General features: G+C 42.2%; 1 protein-coding gene across 12 annotated transcripts in view; it reads right to left on the minus strand.

Annotated features, from left to right (window-relative positions):
* Positions 1–19,477, minus strand: part of BRF1 (BRF1 general transcription factor IIIB subunit) — a 176,120-nt gene that overhangs the window by 69,980 nt on the left and 86,663 nt on the right. For all 12 annotated transcript variants that reach the window (XM_087747900.1, XM_087747912.1, XM_087747908.1 and 9 more), the window contains 6 exons: positions 19,226–19,375; positions 17,490–17,583; positions 7,406–7,532; positions 5,817–5,856; positions 5,635–5,727; positions 4,658–4,936 (listed from right to left, as the gene is read on the minus strand). In XM_087747900.1, coding sequence (XP_087604026.1) covers positions 4,658–4,936; positions 5,635–5,727; positions 5,817–5,856; positions 7,406–7,532; positions 17,490–17,583; positions 19,226–19,375 — 783 coding nt within the window. The remainder of the gene's footprint in view (positions 1–4,657; positions 4,937–5,634; positions 5,728–5,816; positions 5,857–7,405; positions 7,533–17,489; positions 17,584–19,225; positions 19,376–19,477) is intronic.

Genomic DNA, 19,477 nt, shown 5'->3' on the forward strand with positions numbered 1-19,477 from the left:
ACACTTTGTAGGAAAAAAACCCCGTCAAATGTAGTGTTTATTCTAAGCACTTTACTGCCTCAGACTCATTAGCCCGGTACCTTACCTTTGTAATGCAAATTTGCTAAAATACTATGCTTTACATAAAACATTCATATAGACAACCTCACACTGCTCAAATACCAATTTTAAGTGGAGCAAAAATACACTAAATTTTTCTTAATACTTGGGCTCTGCACCTAAGTCTTATCTGCATAAGCAATTTGTGAGAAACCTTCTGCTGTTGCTGCGGCCACCATAGCACAAAGGTGGAAGATTTCCCAAAGCAGCTGATACAGGCAATTATAAACTGAATTACCACTTGCAAAAGCCAAATGAAAAGACTTTGTAGAAGGTACCTACAACAGAGGGTTTTTTGAGGAAGAGAGACCATTACAGAAAGGAGAGGAGATACCCTGCATTTAAGGAGGCCAAACATTGCACATACTGCAGCTGCTTGCTGAGCTCCTATTTAATGGCCACCTGCCCAACCATGCAGCGTATCACCGTGAAGGTTTGCTGGGAATCCTCACCACGTAGCACCAGGCATGCCGTTTCCAACTGCTGCACTGACCGGACATAATACACCCATCCAACAACACATGGAGCCCAGCAGGAGATACAAAAGCATCCCGACTAAGGTCTCCAGACTAACCTCACCCAGATGGTCCACAGAGTGGAAGATGACTCAGGGTTGGAGAGGGCTGAAGGAAGGGAAAGGTTCCTGGTTTATGACTTACACAGCTGTGGAGAAGGACTAAAAGGTCACCTTAAGTGTGCAATGTTACGACGACTCTCCCTTCTCCAATGGACTTAGGTGTTGGAACATGAAATACCATAGCAAACCTAGCTGAGATTCACAATATAAATAACACTAAACTAAATTCAAACACACAGGATAAATGCAGGAAATTTTATGATCTTCTCCTTCTCCCTCCACCGGTACCAACTACTTTTGTTTCAAGATGATCTATAATTGTGCCATCTCAAATTAAACTTTGAGCAACTGCTCTCATCCTGTATTTAATTTTGAAAACTGCCGCTTCCTTTTCAGACTTGAAGAAGGGCCCAGAAACCTGGAAATTGTTTAAATTTACAACTATACCAGCTGGCCTGATAGAAGAAGATACTACCTCCAGGTACAAACCTTTCCCAGATTTCAGAGAGTTATAGAATCATAGAACCATTTAGGTTGGAAAAGACCCTTAAGATCATCAAGTCCAATCATTAACCTAGCACTGCCAAGTCCACCACCAAACCATGTCCTTAAACACCACGTCTACCCGTCTTTTAAATATCTCCAGGGATGGGGACTCAGCCACTTCCCTGGGCAGCCTGTTCCAGGGCCTGACTACTCTTTCAGTAAAAAATTTTTCCTAATATCCAATGTAAACCTCCCCTGGCGCAACTTGAGGCCGTTTCCTCTTGTCCTAGCGCTTTTTACCTGGGAGAAGAGACCGACCCCCACCTCGCTACAACCTCCTGTCAGGTAGTTGTAGAGAGCAATAAGGTCTCCCCTCAGCCTCCTCTTCTCCAAACAAAACAATCCCAGTTTCCTCAGCCGCTCCTCGTAAGACTTGTGCTCCAGACCCTTCACCAGCTTTGTTGCCCTTCTTTGGACATGCTCCAGCACCTCAATGTCCTTCCTGTAGTGAGGGGCCCAAAACTGAACACAGTACTCGAGGTGTGGCCTCACCAGTGCCGAGTACAGGGGCACTATCACCTCCCTGGTCCTGCTGGCCACACTATTCCTGATACAAGCCAGGATGCCATTGGCCCTCTTGGCCACCTGGGCACACTGCTGGCTCATGTTCAGGCGGCTGTCAACCAACACCCCCAGGTCCTCTTCCGCCGGGCAACTCTCCAGTCACTCTTCTCCAAGCCTGTAGTGTTGCATGGGGTTGTTGTGACCCAAGTGCAGGACCCGGCACTGAGCCTTGTTGAACCTCATACAGTTGGCTCCGGCCCATCGATCCAGCCTGGCCAGGTCCCTCTGTAGGGCCTTTCTACCATCCAGCAGATCAACACTCCCACCCAATTTGGTGCTGTCTGCAAACTTAATGAGGGTGCACTCGATCCCCTTGTCCAGATCATTGGTAAAGATTTTAAACAGAACTGGCCCCAGTACTGAGCCCTGGGGAACACCACTTGTGACCGGCCGCCAACTGGATTTAACTTCATTCACCACAACTCTTTGAGCCCGGCCATCCAGCCAGTTTTTCACCCAGTGAAGAGCACGCCCGTCCAAGTCATGAGCAGCCAGCTTCTTCAGGAGAATGCTGTGGGAGACAGTGTCAAAGGCCTTACTAAAGTCCAGGTAGACAACATCAACAGCCTTTCCCTCATCCACTAAGCGGGTCACCTTGTCATAGAAGGAGATCAGGTTAGTCAAGCAGGACCTGCCTTTCATAAACCCATGCTGACTGGGCCTGATCACCCGGTTGCCCTGTACGTGCCATGTGATGGCACTCAAGATGATCTGCTCCATGACCTTTCCCGGTGCTGAGGTCAGAGCTATGAGGCAAAACTCAAGATGTCATTGCCTGAGGGGACAGAAGCATCTACACTGGTTTTCATTGGGGTTCAGAGCTAAGATGCACAGGTGACCAACGGGAGGCAACTTAACAAGAAGTTTTCTTTATCCTGCGTAATAACATGCCAGCTGCAAGCCAGGTGTACCTCCCAGCCTGTCTGCCAGACCTGGTCCCAATCATCCAAAACACATCCAGGCTCCGTTACCGCTCTTGAACCCAGATGACTTCCCGAAGGAAACCAGGTCCTCGGGGGGATGATGCACACGCACACTGTGATGCACCCACACCACGCAGGCACCATGTGGCAAGGGCTTGGAGACTGGGAACTGCACCCCACCACAACTACCCCGCAGCACAGACACCGACAAAGTTAATCTGACTTAACATGAAACTTCTAAATGATTAAAATAAATTAGCAGAGTCACTGAAAGAAAAAAAAAAAGGTTGGGGCAGGATCTACAATCAAAATACAACCAAAACAGTAATTCAGCATATGAGCTTCACAGCACATTAAGAAAATAAGTACCTGTTCAAACACCTGCAATGATTTTTCAGATGCATTAAAAGAGAATGAGAATTAAAAGAGAATGAACATACTGAAACTTATTCGGTTTTGAAATTCAGTTCATTTGGCATGTCCTCCACTTTTGAAAGAAAACAAACAGCAAATGCAGACAAGCCATAGCATGAGCAGCCATGCACTCTCCTGCCCACCTGCCTGAAGCCCGACTCAGAGCAGCATACCTGGCTATGCCAGCTTAGTTTCATCTTTAAACTCGGTCCTCAGCCTGTCCATTGAAACGGTCAATAGCAATGCCAGCTGAGAAACGTCTATCACTGGGAAATCATTTTTACAGGTCATTGGCTAGCCAGACAACAACAGCTTCTAGCCATTACTGACCTCTCTTCAACATGAACCACTGATTTCCAGGAGAAAAACGAGCCACGAGCCATCCATTTTCTTAATGGTAATTAAAACAAAACCAAAACCACTCAACTGTTTCTATATGATTTCGTTTGTACAAAATATAAACATGCAATCATCCTGCTACGTTTCTGGGATGTGAACACTAACGTAGTAAGAGTCTGAATGCATTCAGTTCATCTATTGAGGCAGGGGGTATCTTATTATAAGTAGGTGCTGTTGAACAGAAATTAGCATCAGAACAGTTTGGATAACAAAATGTTCTGCTGCATCAACCCCCAAGTAAGCTGACAAAACAGATTCGGACCGGTGTGTCTTATGATGGAAAAATTAACTGCGATAAAGAAAATAATAAAATGCCCTTTAGATACGTGCTGTTTTCAGAGTCATTAAGATGCAAAAGAAATTTTAAAAAATGCCATCTCCATAAAGCTCAAACACACATAAGAAAAAGCAAACAAACCTGCCTGGACGACTGGCTGTTTGCAGGGCTGTTTGCCTTAATGGCTCTGGCAAAATTGGCTTCCTTAGTTGATCAGTCCTGCTCCCACTGTACTATACCGAGCTATATCATACAGATAGATCTGGGAGTTTTAAGAAAAATGGAGCAAAACCAGCAAAACACACACCAAAGTCCGTATCAAAGAAAAAAAGCATACAACCAGTTATTTCCTCTTACGAACATATTAAATATTTGCCATTTGCAAAGATTCTCAATCAGAGAGACAGACTGCATCATGTTTGACTCCAGTAAAATGTCTCCTGAGAAAGTCTGCCTTGATCTACAATTCTCATACTTGGGTTTTAATTCCCAGTCATATTTACAGGAATCCGCTTCCTCCAATTTCCTAATTGAGACTGCATGGCTTGAAATATGCCCATCAGCTATCATATGACTGCAAATCTACTTGACTAAGAGATACACATTCTTGGGCTTCAGAAAATAATTAGGCACTCCAGATTTTCCTGCAGCTTCCTGAGGAGCAGACACCAACGACCAACATCAACAACCGAGACCACTGGTCTCATCCAGCCTCACAGCTCCTGTACCTCGATGTTACAGCGATTCATGGAATTGCTACCACAGTAACCATCAAAATACATAGAAATTACACAACCAACCCACAACTGGCTGCATGTGTCCAGTTTCCGCTCTGAGCTGAACTGATCTCCTACTCACCAGGCTCTTGGTCCTTAGTGGATATGCACTCTTTTATGGACTCTGTTATGCCAAGACTAGCTGCAGTGGGGAGCGGGCCGAGCAAGGATTCCAATGCAGGTGGTCTTACAAGAGCTTCATTTCCATTTTTGCATTCCCCATCTTCATTTTTTTTTACTCTATCCTTCTCATGAAGTTCATTACAAAAATCCTTGTTTAAGTGATTAGCGGCTGCTTCCAGTTCCTCATCTTCTGCCTCCTCCTCTCCAAGTATGCTAGAGGTATTATCTTCTATAGAATCTGTAAGGGGAAAAAAAAACCGAACAGATCATTGCATACCATCTGTTACAGAAACTAAATAAATAGAGAGGCGCTCACTTAAAGAATAAAAATCTTTAGAGAAACTCTGTAGAAGAAATACACAATATTTTAGTACAATGTATGAATACATGGAGTTTGCAGATGCTCTTCAAATTCACTACCTTGGATATGAAAATGTATTTTTGTGAATACAGTCATCATTTAAAATGGAAGTATTGTGTTATCAAATTATGGCAGGTAAAAGGGCTTTGTGAGAGAAGCCGGCTACTTACTGGTATAATTACAAATGAAAAATAGCCCTTTCAACCTGCAGAAAGCCCTTCCATATTGCTTAGTCAACTGGGGGATTCGGTGACAGAAGAGTCTAGATACTGGTCTGCTGCACCTTCGGTGATGAAAAGGAACACTTAGGTGCCAGTGCCAAGCTTATACTGCACCAGGAAAGAAAAACGACTGAAACCATTAACGGACTGTCATTGTAATGAACAATGTAGTTGTTTTGAAGACTGATATTTGAACCAACGAATTGGCAGAGAGAACCCCAACACAATAGAGACCTTGTACTACGCAAGCATATATATGATCACATTTATCACAATAAAGTTCATACACTTAAGACTGGCTGCAGGATCTGGACTCGTCATTATTTAAGTAGTCACAACTCTTCATAGACTCACCATCTTTAGTGAAATTTGCAAATACGCCTTTTGCTTTCGGTCTACTGTTTTCTAATTCAATCTCTATTTCATCTTGATAGCTCGATATTTCACCTGTGGTGTTGAAATAAAAATAAAACTCAGCAATCATTGATGTAATTTTGAACAAATGACTGATATGTTACACAAAACACAACTTATACCTTCGAAATCCTCCAGCTTTTTTGATAACGCCTTCTCAAGCTGAAATGAAAATAAACAAAATACACATGAAATTACCAAAAAAAAAAAACAACAACTTTGTACTGTTTGTGAACTGTATATAGAGGCACAGAATCATAGGGTATTTTAAAAGCAATAAGGTTTTGAATCCCAACTCAAATTACTTTATAGTGTCAGACAGGTAAGACAGACAAGTTTCAAAATACTGACCGATTTCAAATGTTCTCTCACCCATCTCTGTATTTCGAAAGGAACCTTCACTCTGGCAAGCTGCAAATAAAAAGCCCCATTCTTCAGCAGCCAAGGCTCTATGACTGTGCCTGTAGATGTGAGTAAGTGCAAGGACAGCGCTGAAATTGTGCTGCCCGGGCCAGCTATAGCACACAGGCGACGGCAGAGCGAAGTACTGACCTGCAGCACCCGGCAGGCTCTTGAGAACGTCACAAATATGCCTACTGACCTCTAAATGATAGCATATTTAGATCAGTAAAAACAAAACCCCTGAAAAACTAATACTGTAACATTTGGCTATGACGGTAGTAAAAGCTTCTCCTCTGATGCCAGCTTTAGTTCATGCTTTGTAAAGAAATTAAGCCACATGAGAACTGATCTCTGTGGAAGCAGGTGCTGTAACATACAAAACACCAGCAGTCTCATTAAAGCAATTGGGTTATTGTTTTCATATGTGTTTAAAAAAAAAAATTATATGTAATGGTACTTCTCCTAACCATGAGTATCACCTTAAAAAAAGTGCACAGTTTCTGATCCAATTACAAAGCTTACACCTTTGCAACCCTGATCCTTGCTAACCAGGCTGGAGGGGTGCACGCAGCCATAAAAGAGAAGTGCAGACATAAGGACAGCTGCTAAAGACCTCCACGCTACAAGCTCAGCTTAACTTGTCACATGAGAGCCTCCAGTTTTGTAAGGACAAAAAGATTTGATGCTTTGGTAAAAGGTCAGGGCACAAGAAGGGAAACACACATGCAGCAGGAAAGCAAGCGTAAAGGAGATAACAGTGCTTAGTATACAAGCATCGGCTTGCAAATGGGGGAGCACCTGGGCAGAGTGTGCTGAACCCTCATCTACAATACAGCAGTCGTGGGCTAAGCACCAAACTGGTATCCTGCAAAACATGGAAGCTCAGCTGGTGCTCGTTACTCGGCCACCCAGCCATCCTGATCTGCGCTAACAAGAGCAGTGACTCTGTACTTCCCGCAGCGGCTGGCTAACTTCGATCCCTCATCGGGGGATGTTTAAAGCTATATTTGAAGCTACATACCTGAAAGAGCACGTCTCTCTGGAGGAGGGAGCAAAAATGATATAGGAGAAAAACTTTTTTTTTTAAACTGGGAAGCTATCCCTTTGACAGTAAAACAAAAAACTATCCTTTAGTTAATGGGTATCATATGCACTAATGCTCACCCTTCTCATAAGACCCTCAAAATAAATGTAACTAACCCTTATCAAAGGCTGGTCAGTTAGGATTTAGTATTAACTGATTCAAAAAGGAATATGCAGAGGGAGGAGAGAGGAGGGAAATACAGGGAGCATCCGATTCAGAATTCACCTGCTGTATCTTCAATTTTTTTTGACCAGCTGTAAACGAAGGAGGATCACATTCTTCTTCTAAGTCAATCTTCATAAACTCATCGATGGTTAGCTGACTTGTTGGTGTGTCTTCAAACTCTGTCAACCTACCAAAGCATACAGCACATTACCATAACAACTCTAAGAACTTCTTTAAAAGTAACAAAACTTGTCAAACTGCTAAGTTACAGAATAAACATGTCATCCTTAGAAACGCTGGCTCAAATGCAGAATACATTAAAACTGAAGTGATACTAATTGTTTCATCTGCTGCAAAGAAAGTATCTTTCCATATCACAAATTAGCTTTTGATTTCTTGGAGTATGTAACACACACTGTTTTTGATGAACAAAGACTGAACAGAAATACCACAGCCTCCACGGTCAATTAACTATAGACTGACAAAACTGAGATGAGAAACGCAGCTCATTCCTCCTGTCTTGCTGCTTTTGTCATCAACAACAACAACAAAACAGATTCCCAAACTAAAAGATCTGCCATCATAGTTTAGGAGTACGCTCAACAATATTCCTGATATGTTAGCATGATTAATTTATGCAAAGCAAATGTTAAAGTAACATTATCTTCAGCAAACTGGAAGAGGGACAAGAAATAATCTTCCCAGGACACGCAGAAGCAGTAGTAAAATAAAGGGATCGTCTGCACATTGCGCAGATGGAACAGATGAATGCATGTAATTTTACAATAATATACTTTTTATTTGTTTAATGTTCGCGTTTTAAAAGTTCCTACCTATGTGAGATGGGACTAGCTCCACAGGGAACTGCCGTGAAAGCAACTGAATCTTTCAAAGGAACTGAATCTTAAATGCGACCACTTTGTCATAACTTCATCCACAAATTTCAGCATTTTCTACAGGTGGTTGAGAATGAGCACATCCATTTTACAGATGGAGAAAGCGAGACAAAAGGTTAAGTACAAAGCCAGGTCAGGAAATGTCTGGCAGAATGCTTTTCTGACAGAAAGTGCCCTTTTAATAATATCAACATTTTCCATGGGAAAACGGCAATGATGGGTCCGCAGCTGCCTCACTGGAATATTCCCATCTTCCAGAGGAAGCAGAGCTGACAACAGCTTCCATCTGCAAAGCTAGGAAACTAAAAACGGTGATTCAGTACTCCCAGCATAGGACCCTTCAGCATTTCTCCCCCACAAAACGCAGTCGTGGTTTTCTCTTTTACCTCTGGATTGCAACAAAACTCCTTCTGAAGAAGGAATTTTCTCTAGGACAGAAATTAAGTTTCCAACCAACTCCAGGCCCAAAGTCAAGAGCACAGGACCACATTCTTTCCCAATATCCTTATCAGTACCTGTATGTCTTCTTTTATAAACTGAGGAGCAAGAGAAGACAGCCCCTACAAAGGGGCATGCTGTAACTTCAGGACGCTTTGCCTATAGGCACCCCGCTCCCGGAGCGCAGGCCACGTGCAGCACCTCGTGCCGTGAAATGCGCAGGGAGAGCTGGGCAGCTCTACGTAAAACCAACAGCGAGCAGCACGCTGAGCCCACGCACGGCTACGCTGGCCACAATTAGTGCTGCTGAGGAGAAGAAAGCCTCTGAAACTTAGTCTCACTTTTGGAGTTCAGGCATCTCTGCAGAGTCCCAAATTAGCCATTTGAGAGTGACTGACAGCCCAAAACTTTCCCCAAAGCACCAGGGACCAGCTCCCTCCTCCTCTCTTTCAGATCAAATTGGAAAGGAGAGGAGGATGCTGTTGGCGGCAGCAGCACCCAGCTTTTAATTAACAGACTAGGAATCTTTCTCAGCGTTAACGGGCTTCCAGCCTGCATTACCCACCTTCCAGGAGGGAGCTTCATCTGTCAGGCTAGAGGAAAAATCTGGCTAGGCATTGTTATTATTATCTTAATTCAGGATTCATTCAATGCCAAATCCATGCATCACTTTAGGAGCATGGATTTTCCCAGCCACCATCATTAAATTACAGTCATCCATCTCTCCATGTATGAATCATGCACTCACAGGCAGTCCCACTTCAGCAAGACTTTTCCTCCCAACCAGCCTCGCCTAGTTAAAATTTTATTCTCCTCCCACTGTAAAAAGCCAACACGCACTTTGGCAAAGACACCCAGTTTGTTTACCCCACACTTGCTCTGAGTTTGAGACGAGCAGCCAGACCCACAGCCCAGCCAAAACGGCAACACCTCCAGGCATGCGGAGCAATGTAGAAAACACCAGTAGCAAAACCAGTCGCTCATGAAGCAAGGTTGGGGACGAGATGACCACGCTTGGGTTTCAGCACTTAACCCTGTGCACGTCTCCTTGTGGACACGTGAGGCTCCATCTGTCCCTCTCCTTGTCCACTGTGTTGTGTGGCTCATGTCACGTACCCTGCTCCCGCCAGACGTTAGCCCACGGGTGAGCCAACGTGCCGGCAGCTGGCGCGAGCTTCGGCTGAAGCACCAGCTTCAGCCCTGAGCTGAAACAGCAGCATGGGTCTCTCCCAGGACCTTCAGTGCACCTGCACCGGGACAGGGCAGAGCTACGCTGCCTTTGCTGGTGGTGCTACCAAGGAGCTCAAACCCACGGCACAGCATGGTTCAACCATCAGACCGGCCACCAGCGTACAGTCCCATGCCCATGCCCTCCTCTTCCTCACTCCTGATCCAAGCCAAACGGGGCGAGAGCTGAGCAGCCAGCGGTGCAGGCTGCCAGCATGACAGTGTAGGCACAGCCCGGTGGCCAGCCCAAATTTAAAGCAGCACATTATTTCTTCACTTCTCGCCAGTCTTAACCACAAGGCTCTAGCCTTTCTCCTGAAATGAAGAACCATCCCTGATGGTCAGGATCACAGCTTGAGCATCATCTCTGTGGGAGAGCGAGCTGTTCACTCAACATTTTCTCCTTTAACTTCATATAAATAAATACCTGCATCTGCCAACCACTTGCCTGCCTCAACATTTTACATTGGCTGATATCCTGTCTACATATTTTTAAACATTTCTTTAATTTTATCCAGTGTTTGGACACATGCCACCAAAGCAACAAACTGATGCACGCAGCCGTCTACACCGCATGAAACAAGGTAATATTAGTTTGGCAGCTAAGAAAAACTGATGCAACCTTAATTATAAGCACAGTAACTTCAGGGACGAGGGAGTGCCCTCATGAAAAAAAAGAAATAGCTATGGGCTATTTTTTAAGTTCCACATAAAAATGCTATCCAAGTTCATTTTGCACTTTTGTTAATCTAAAAAAAATCTAATAAGAATTGCCATTTCAAGTTATGCACAGAAGGAGGAAAATAAACAGATATACAAATTAAGATATTATTTCCTTGGCACTGATTCAAAAGGGCTCTAAAAATTGAAATTTGGCACACAACTATTTTCTATTTATAGTCGAAGCAGAGGCAACCACTACAGCTCAGGCTAGGATTCCACTTCCAGTATAAACCCTCCTCTTATAGTTTCTCACAGCGAACTCTTTCAACCAAATTCCTCTGGGAGAAAAGTTTTTCCAGAGCTTGGTGTCATCTGCCCCTAGCCCCAACCCCTTCTTTCAAAGAAAAATTTCCACAGCTTTTGTTCCATCCGTTTATGGACAAAACCACACCTCGTCCTCTGATAAAGCACTGTTGTGCACGGAACAGTAAACCAATTCTGTTCACACTTAATTTAGCTCCCAATAAGGGAAAATGGGTCAGTCATTCTGAAGTTATGAGCAATGTTTTTTTCACTTTGCTTTGTTTCAGGGATACCGTCCAGTGAAGACTTATGAATCCAGTCTACAGCTAAGGGAAAAAAAAAAAAAAAAAAAGACTCCTGTGTGCAGCTAGCTGCTTGGTTTTAACGTTTAATTGAAATTCTGCGGCGGTGAGGTGTGACAAAGCACATAAAAGAACAAGGTCTTCTGGAGTCCAACTCACAAATGCTTCAGGAGTCCAAGTTCAAAGTCCAAGAGAGACTTCTAAGCAGAGACCATTTAGGAACAGCCACGGTGTGACTTATTGCCTATCGCTTTATACGCAATTAGCACCTAACTCTAGAAAGCAGGCAGCACAAAGCAGGGGTATCTTGTGCTGGACCTCCATACAGCAGGGCAAACAAATTATAACTTCAGAGACAACTGATTTTTTAAAGAGTGAACGTGAAATTTAGCCTGAGCAGTCAGCCTTTAGGTTACCTGTTGTGAGAGGTCTTTTTAAAGTACTTAAAATATTTTATTAATGGATTAAAAAAAGTGCTATGCCGAATACTGGCATATCGTTAGCAGAAATACATCAAAAAACTTTATTGCAAGATAAGCTGGTGGTGGTAATTAAATTCTCCCGATTTTCACCACATTAACAATATAATTAAACCTCTAAGTAATAACTGACATGATACCTACGTAATCTTAACTGTCGTATCAATTACAAATACTCTAGTAAGAGATCAGCTGATTTGACAACCCCAACATTTGCAAACTCTGGAAAAGTAAGGGATTTACTTTTGTATCTTAGTGAAGTACCAAAATACTGCAGTATATCCCCACTGTTTTAACTTCACGTTCATCAGTGCTGCCTGCCACTCTAAACCTGTGCACTCACAGAAGGTCAGAATTCGCACTGACACGGCAAACCATCACTGTTTTTTACACTACAAATTTAACAGTCTGTTGCATCATTCTTCTTGTTTTTTTCCAAGCCATACAATATTTATGCATGAACTATTTATAGAAGTATGTAAACACATTCCCTGAAAATGATACTTAATAGAGAACGTGTATCAGAAATAGTTATTAAATGCTTCCTACCCAAGATAAAAAATGTTTTCCAGTATCCACCAGTACGTAAATAGAGAGAGGTGTAATCTCCTTATATGTAATCATTGTACATATATATAATTTTACATGTACTTGCAGCAACATAAAAAAGGTATTTTTAAAGTCTATATGAATGAGTACCTCATTACGAAAGGTAAGGACAAAATTAGAGGCAATCCAGTTACTGGCATTTTACAGCTTACAACTTATCACCTGAGCTGTGCTAAATTAGTCTGTCTGTGTTCCCAGCCCAATGCAACTGTAAAGAGAAATATTTTCACTTAAAACAACTTCCATGGTGTACTACATTAATACATTTCACCTCTTTTTGCGACGGACTAAGAGCATACACACACAGTCATTTACTGCGAATTAACTGGTGACTGATAATTTATAGTGCTCATCTGCTGGCAACTCTCTGTCATTTTTCTAAGTATTAAAGAATGGGTTACTTGAAAGATTTATTGTACTAAATAAAAGCACACTTTAGAATTAGTTGCTTTTACTTGCTAACACCAAAACAGAGATTTAAAATTATCACAAATTCGTTAGCATAAATTTTAAAGCCCTGCTTCTGCAAACACACATGCGGTTAACTCGGGTAACGCTTGTGCGCACAGTTAGCCCACCAACAATCCCACCGACACATCTCCCTGGCCATCCCAGAAGTCCACCAGTCTGAACCACCTGGAATTTTTTGTTCTTGATTTTTTTTCGATTCAAGTGTTCACACCATGCTAATGGAACAAAATGCTTTAGCGTTCCTTAAAATTTTGTTTCGTTAGCATGGTTCCTCTGCTGTGGTCTGTCAAAAACACTCTATGATCTCCTGGAAAAGAAAAACAGCGCGCTGCTTAATTTCTTAACAGCCGCTCAGATAAGGAAAGTCAAACACAGAGAAAATTGTTTACAAGATCTAAGCCCGAGTTAGTGCTAATAAGTTAATTATTGTATCAAAAGTAACAGACACCAAATAATTTTGAAATGACATTTTTTAAATAAGTATGAAGTACTAAAATATATTAGGAATCTAATTAACATATTACCTTACTAGCTGTATAGAAGCCGGATTTATAAAAAGGGACATTGCCTGTGAAATTGGATTCCTCAAAAATAAAACCTTTTTTCATTAAAACAGACAATCCAACTTACAAAGGTACGCAATACCAAACCGCATGGATCAAGTTGTATTTACTCGCCATACTAGAAAGATTTCTAGAAATCATCTATAAGCCACTTGAAATTATTTAACTGGAGACATAAAATACTTCTCAATTTTCTTAGCTCATCACAACAGTGGCCAGCGAAGGAGCTCCACGGCTGCTGAGCTGAGATTAGAGCGGACACCACCATGAGCTCCTTTCCACGAAGTCACTTGCCCAGTTTTCTGGAAACTTCTCTCCATACCGCACTTCAACCAAGAGCACTTACACAAGTCTGACGTACTGAGCATCCTCTGCCTTTCTCCATGCTCAAATATGTTTAGGTGAACAGCTCTCGCTTAATCCATCAGATACCTCTCACAGGATTTTAGCACGGCTTTACTTGGATCACAGCAGAACGCAGACTTCTTCGCACCCTTCCCTTCAGTCCTGGCCTTGATTTGGCTTTGGTGTTTTGGAAAACCTAACCTCGCAGCCACACGCGTCCTCGTTACCGTGTCTTCCCATCCCGACTCTGGACTCAGGTATTGACCTGCTCCTCGCCTTGCCTGCGCTTGCAAGAAGCCTACCCGGCTTGAGACTGCACTGGGAGCTTGGACGTGAAGTTTATGTGAGCTATATAGCGCAGACATGAAAATAAGAAAAGCTGCAGGCAATACATTTACCTCTATGCATGAATCTTTAATTTTTCCAGAAAATTACCAATGCAGTCATTGAAAGAGCTGTAGCTGGGTCCCCAGGACACGAGCAAAGGACCCCATTTATGAAAGTCCCTGCAGCATCTCCACCCAGGCTGGTAAATGGAGTTCCTTCATAACAAGTCTTGTCTTCCTTCCCCAAAAATGTTGTGAGAAAGAACATTCACCTCAAAAATGGGTGCTTTAAACCCATTCTGGCCTCTCCTTCCAATTCCTTCTAAATGAAGCTTTACTCCTTCTGAAGTTCATCACAAATAGGTTTTTTAACAGACAGTACTTTACAGAACTGAGAAGAAATATTTTTTTATGTAAAAAGCAGCTCAATTTAAAGATAAAGAGTAAGCCAAAGAAGTAAAATGTAAGTGTTAACATAGATAAGCTGATTTTTTTTTTTATTTCTACTGAATAAGTGCCTAAGATCTTCAAACAGGCGTACGGGCCGCACAGTATTAGATAATGCACAATGGACAAATATCACAAAAATTATTCTCACTGCAGATAAGACAGAATTTAGTATGCAGAGAAAATATGCAATAGGTGAATAAACAGATGAAGGGGCAGAGTATGTAAAGGCTAAAAAGGCAGCAGCGAAGACAGGTGCATTGAACACGGGCACGAATCTGAGGATTAAACTAAATAAAAGGGTTGGGTTTATTAAAAGTTAATTTCTGCTATCTCCACAGATGATTACACAGAAAATAACAATTTGACTAATTAGTTAATATTTGTACAGTACTTTGAATATATAAAGTGATATATAAGTTAATATCATTTCAATTAGACTGGAAATGAGATAGAATTATCAGTGCATTTATTAATATTTAATATCTTCACTTTCAACAACAGCAACAAGCTTTACATTTTAATTGTGTGCTTCAAAACATAAAGCTAGAAGGCCCTGTGAAGTAACTACAAAGTTTTCTTACCAAGATCCTACCAAAAATCCATGCATATTAAAAACACACACACACGGTTTTTAGCCAGATGGTTAAATTAAGAACTCTTGATTCAAAGATGAGTGACAGGGTCCATGGGCCGTCCCTTGTCACTTTGTCCTTCCAAAACAGATTCCCTTTACGATCAGGTCATTCATTTTTATGACCTGAAGGTACGTCACATTTTTGTGAACCTCCTCCTAGGAGCTACTCCTCCTGAACACGGTGGTGAAAGAGGTGACAGGCTACAGGCACATAGGGCTTGGTGCTCTCCAGCTGATGGACAACAGGGTCATCTAATCCCCTTTCGCACAGTCGCATCAGCTGCATTGCACAGGGCCAGAAACAATCCCCTTCTTAGGGAAGGGCTGCCACCCGTTGCTGAGGGTCTTCCCGAAACAGGAAGCCAAGCAGGGCTTTCTTAAAGAGCATCGCTCCCGCATCCTCAGCCAAGGCACTGACCAACACAGCCCTGTCCCCCCCCGGGCTGCTGGGCTGCCTCGCCAGGGCAGGGGGAGAAGGCACCTTGTGTCGGTGCCACCCCTTCCCTTGCAGATTTCTTTCTGCCGTGGAAATCCATCATCACCGAAAGCGAATCCAGCTTCCCATGGTCTGTGCTTCCCCAGGAGCCACGTAGCCAACTCGGAGCTAAATCAAACCATACAGCAGAACCTGCAGGCTGGATGTTTCAGCATTATCTGGACTCCTGTTTGGTTTCACTTCGAGAGCTGTCAGAGCAAAGCCATCAGCAGTGAGCGCAGCGTCCAACGCCGTCCATTAACAAGCGTTCACCCAACTACGCTCAACACCTTCGCAACGCACAAAGCAGCAGTAGCTCTTTACAAACCAGAGTAACTATAGCAATAATTAAAAGGAAATAAAACTGTATATCGAACTGGGAAGCAAAGAAATTTTTAAGAACATGAAACAAGTGCTTATTAATTTAGACAACTTCTACCCGATGGCATTTTGAGAGGAATTCTTGAAAGAAGAGAAAAAAAATGGAGTGCAGAAAGAGTTATTCAACGGTATTTTTTTTATTTGCCTTCGTTAAATACTATATAACGTGCTCTTATTTGAAAAACATCAATCAAATTTATAGATTCGTGATACATACAGTTGTAATTATAGCTGCCTGAAAATAATTCAGCTGTCACATTTACCCTGTCAAAGTAAATAACGCTGTCATTTTAGCTGATGTGTGGGACTTGAGTAAACATTTCAAAGCATGAATTTTGAAGTAAGATTTCGTCGCTTGAAACAATTGCTCAAATTAATTTTCCTTCCAATTCTAATTTATTATGCTTATTTTCTTAGCAAGAACTAACTCTCTAACTATTTAACTAAGGCGTCTTGAAGTAGATTGTGGGTGCACAAATCATTAATCATACAAAATGCACATTAAAACACGACCTGTTGACCAGAGAAAAAAAGTGGCATTTGTACTGCTCCCTCCTTATTGTTGTAGTACCTTAAAGCACTTCAAACACCTTAAATTTATCCCTATACCACCCATACATGGTAGGGAAGTAGCATCATTCCTGTTCCAGTAATGGAGATCTGGGGCAAAAACATTTTTCACAATTAAGAAATGAGTGTTATTAACAAGTATTAGACTCGGCTGGACGTGCTTAAGCTGGCCTCAGCGAGGTGGAGAGAAAGAGAGACACCAGGGGAGCTTCCTAAGACAAACCTTGGTAGAACAAACTTCAGAATGTATTGGTGATACAAAAATTTCCAACTAGAGGCAACAGAAAGCACGGTATTTCAGAGTTAGGTCATTCTTTACTGAACCTACGGGGAAAGAAGTTGTTACAACTTTTCAAAACTAGAATGAGAGAAACTGGGTGACTGCTTACTTCATCAAAATATGGAAAATGCTATTAGATCTTTAAAAAAAACAACCAACAACATACCAAAGGTACTTGGGAAATTCCCACTTTCAGGCTCACATTCTCCTGATAATGCCACTTCTGATCTCTTCAGTGAATTTATAATCGTTAGACTTACTGCACTGTCTTCTATTTATTAGCAGTGCAACACTACCAAAAATGAACATTTCAGCAAAATATTTTGCAAAGTTCTGTTCAGCAACAGCTAAAGGACAAGACTTTTCAGCACTATATTCTGGATTAATGAAAAAAAAAATCCTACAGTATATGCTCAGCTTTGAGAATCAATCATTTCTTCTGAGGACATGACAACACTGTTAACATTTCTGACCCAACATTTTTTTGCCTTCAACTCTTCACCTGTTAAATGGGCACAGTGCTCCTTACCATTTTTGCTGAACGTTTGAGGCCTTACATAAGAGGCAGGTGTTAGTACTTAAAAATGACCAGCTAAAACATGTTGTACTTATTTTATTCTTGGCACTTCTGAAAAGGAAAAGAACCTGGTTTTCTCCAATATACATTCATTTTAGACTCCACCACTTTTCAGGACTGTAAACGAAAGATAAAAGCAATAAAACTGTACTGACCTTTTCCTTAATGTAGACTCACAAACCTTGACCACCCTGATGACCTCTTTAACGGTACGTCGGAAATCATGCATTCTCGCTGCCACTAGCAGAGCTAGAGAATAAGCAGGTAAAGTCAATGTCAAAAAGAGGAAAATTTCCTTAAGAAAAGCAGAAAACAGTGACATAACTATATCCTCTCTTTGTCCCTGCCTTCAGCTAAAGAGCTGTAAATGCTTATGCTCAGCTGTGTCCCTGAATAAAAGTGATGGAGTTGACTTTATGAACTTTGCTTCCTACCCAATAAAATTAAGCTGATTGCAAATTGCACCCTGAAAAATTCTGTGCTTTAGCATTTGGGAGACCATGGTCAGCTACTTAAATACAGCACAAGAACATCTCATTGCTCACATATTTTCAAAGTTACCATCTTTTTAGCAGAATTTACTAGTCCAGAATAAAAATACCTCCAGTTAAATCTTCCAGAAGTGAAACACTGAATCCACTTAAGCTGTTATCCTTGTTGCTGTCACCACTATTACAGTCTTCCTAGTGCCCAAACGCTCTCCTGCAAGACCCTCTAGACAGCTAGATAACTAGTACTGGCTGCGTTTACGTTAGTGTGTTGATTCAGAGCACTACCTCCGTTTTGAAGCATCACCCCCACTCATCGTGCAGTGGCTCAGTGCGCAGAACAGTTTTAAGCACGCAAAAGTGATTCCTTTTAGGGGAAACTAAACTAGAACTCCACTTCAGGTATTTTTTTAAAGTGCTCCAGCTCCTAATAGGAACTTCAGGGGCTGAACTAACAACTGGTCCTTCAAACAACGCATGGCACAGACATTTAGGCCAGGGAACCAAACTAAACCCAGTCCCCAGTACACCACATGAACTGCGTATTGTGTGGATGGATGTAGGGGACTCAGCACCACCTGCGTCAATCTATTGATCCATGTCTGTTGAATCGAATCACGTGCTCGTGTGGATATAGTCTATGTAGTGAATCAAAGACCGGGCTGGTCTCCCATAGAGCCTATACACAAATTCGTAGCAATGTGCAATAAGCAAGCACTACTAATAAAAAGAGGCCAGAAATTTCAAGAAGATCGCATAGTCCTGGTTTCCCTAAGGTTTGAGGGCTGTTTCTCATTCCAGCATGCACATGTAAGATCTTTCAAATAAAATAAAGCACATACGTGAACTCTGTGACTATCTACGCTCTTCGCTACTCTGACCTCACTGGCTGGTACTGACTACCTTTTAACCTAGCCCACCCAAACTGGTAGGTTTTTTCTAAGCGTCATGACAGCAATGGATCTTGGAAAAAGATAAAGAAGGAAAGGAAAATAATTTCACAGAACAGGTCAAAGAGGGCATTTCTTGCATAAGACTCTGTGTAAAGACACAAATCAAAGTGCTTGCACTAATGGTGTCATTTTAGCTGACAAAAAAACCTTTTAGCAGCTAGAACTTGCAGAGAGTGGAGGCGAGAAAAGCACCAGAAAGGAGGTTAAAAAATCCAAAACGTAAGATACAAAGGATCTGAGCAAGTAATGTAGGAGCAAGGTCAAAAATGGAGTTTGAGTTTCAGAAACTATTTCGATGAAGACCTATATAATCTGTAGGTGCCTGACAGCACAAAACCCAGAGAACATGGCACCACCGAGGAAACAAGAAAGTCCTCATCTGTTCCCGAATCCCAGACTCTCCCGTCCAACCTGCTGCGGGGGAAGCGATGCACCCAGCGCCTGACATACCTGCTCCGCAGAGCCCGGAGGGCCGGCGGCCGGTGTGCATCCAGTCCCGCTTCATCCTCTGCAACAGCCTGAGAGCCGTCATGGACACCTCGTGGTTCTTATCCCCAAACTCAAGCATGTGTGCAAAACGAGGAATATATAAACACGGATCTGCAACAGAAAGTAATACAATTATTCTAATCCTAACCTTTGATTTAGGAAACGCGCTACTGGAGCAGCAGTACTGCTGGGCTGTTGTGGTTGGCTTGCTTC

This window comes from Nipponia nippon, unplaced genomic scaffold, assembly GCF_047370975.1.
Source record: "Nipponia nippon isolate SJK-2023a ecotype South Korea unplaced genomic scaffold, ASM4737097v1 scaffold_11, whole genome shotgun sequence".
Classification (NCBI taxonomy): Eukaryota; Metazoa; Chordata; class Aves; order Pelecaniformes; family Threskiornithidae; genus Nipponia; species Nipponia nippon.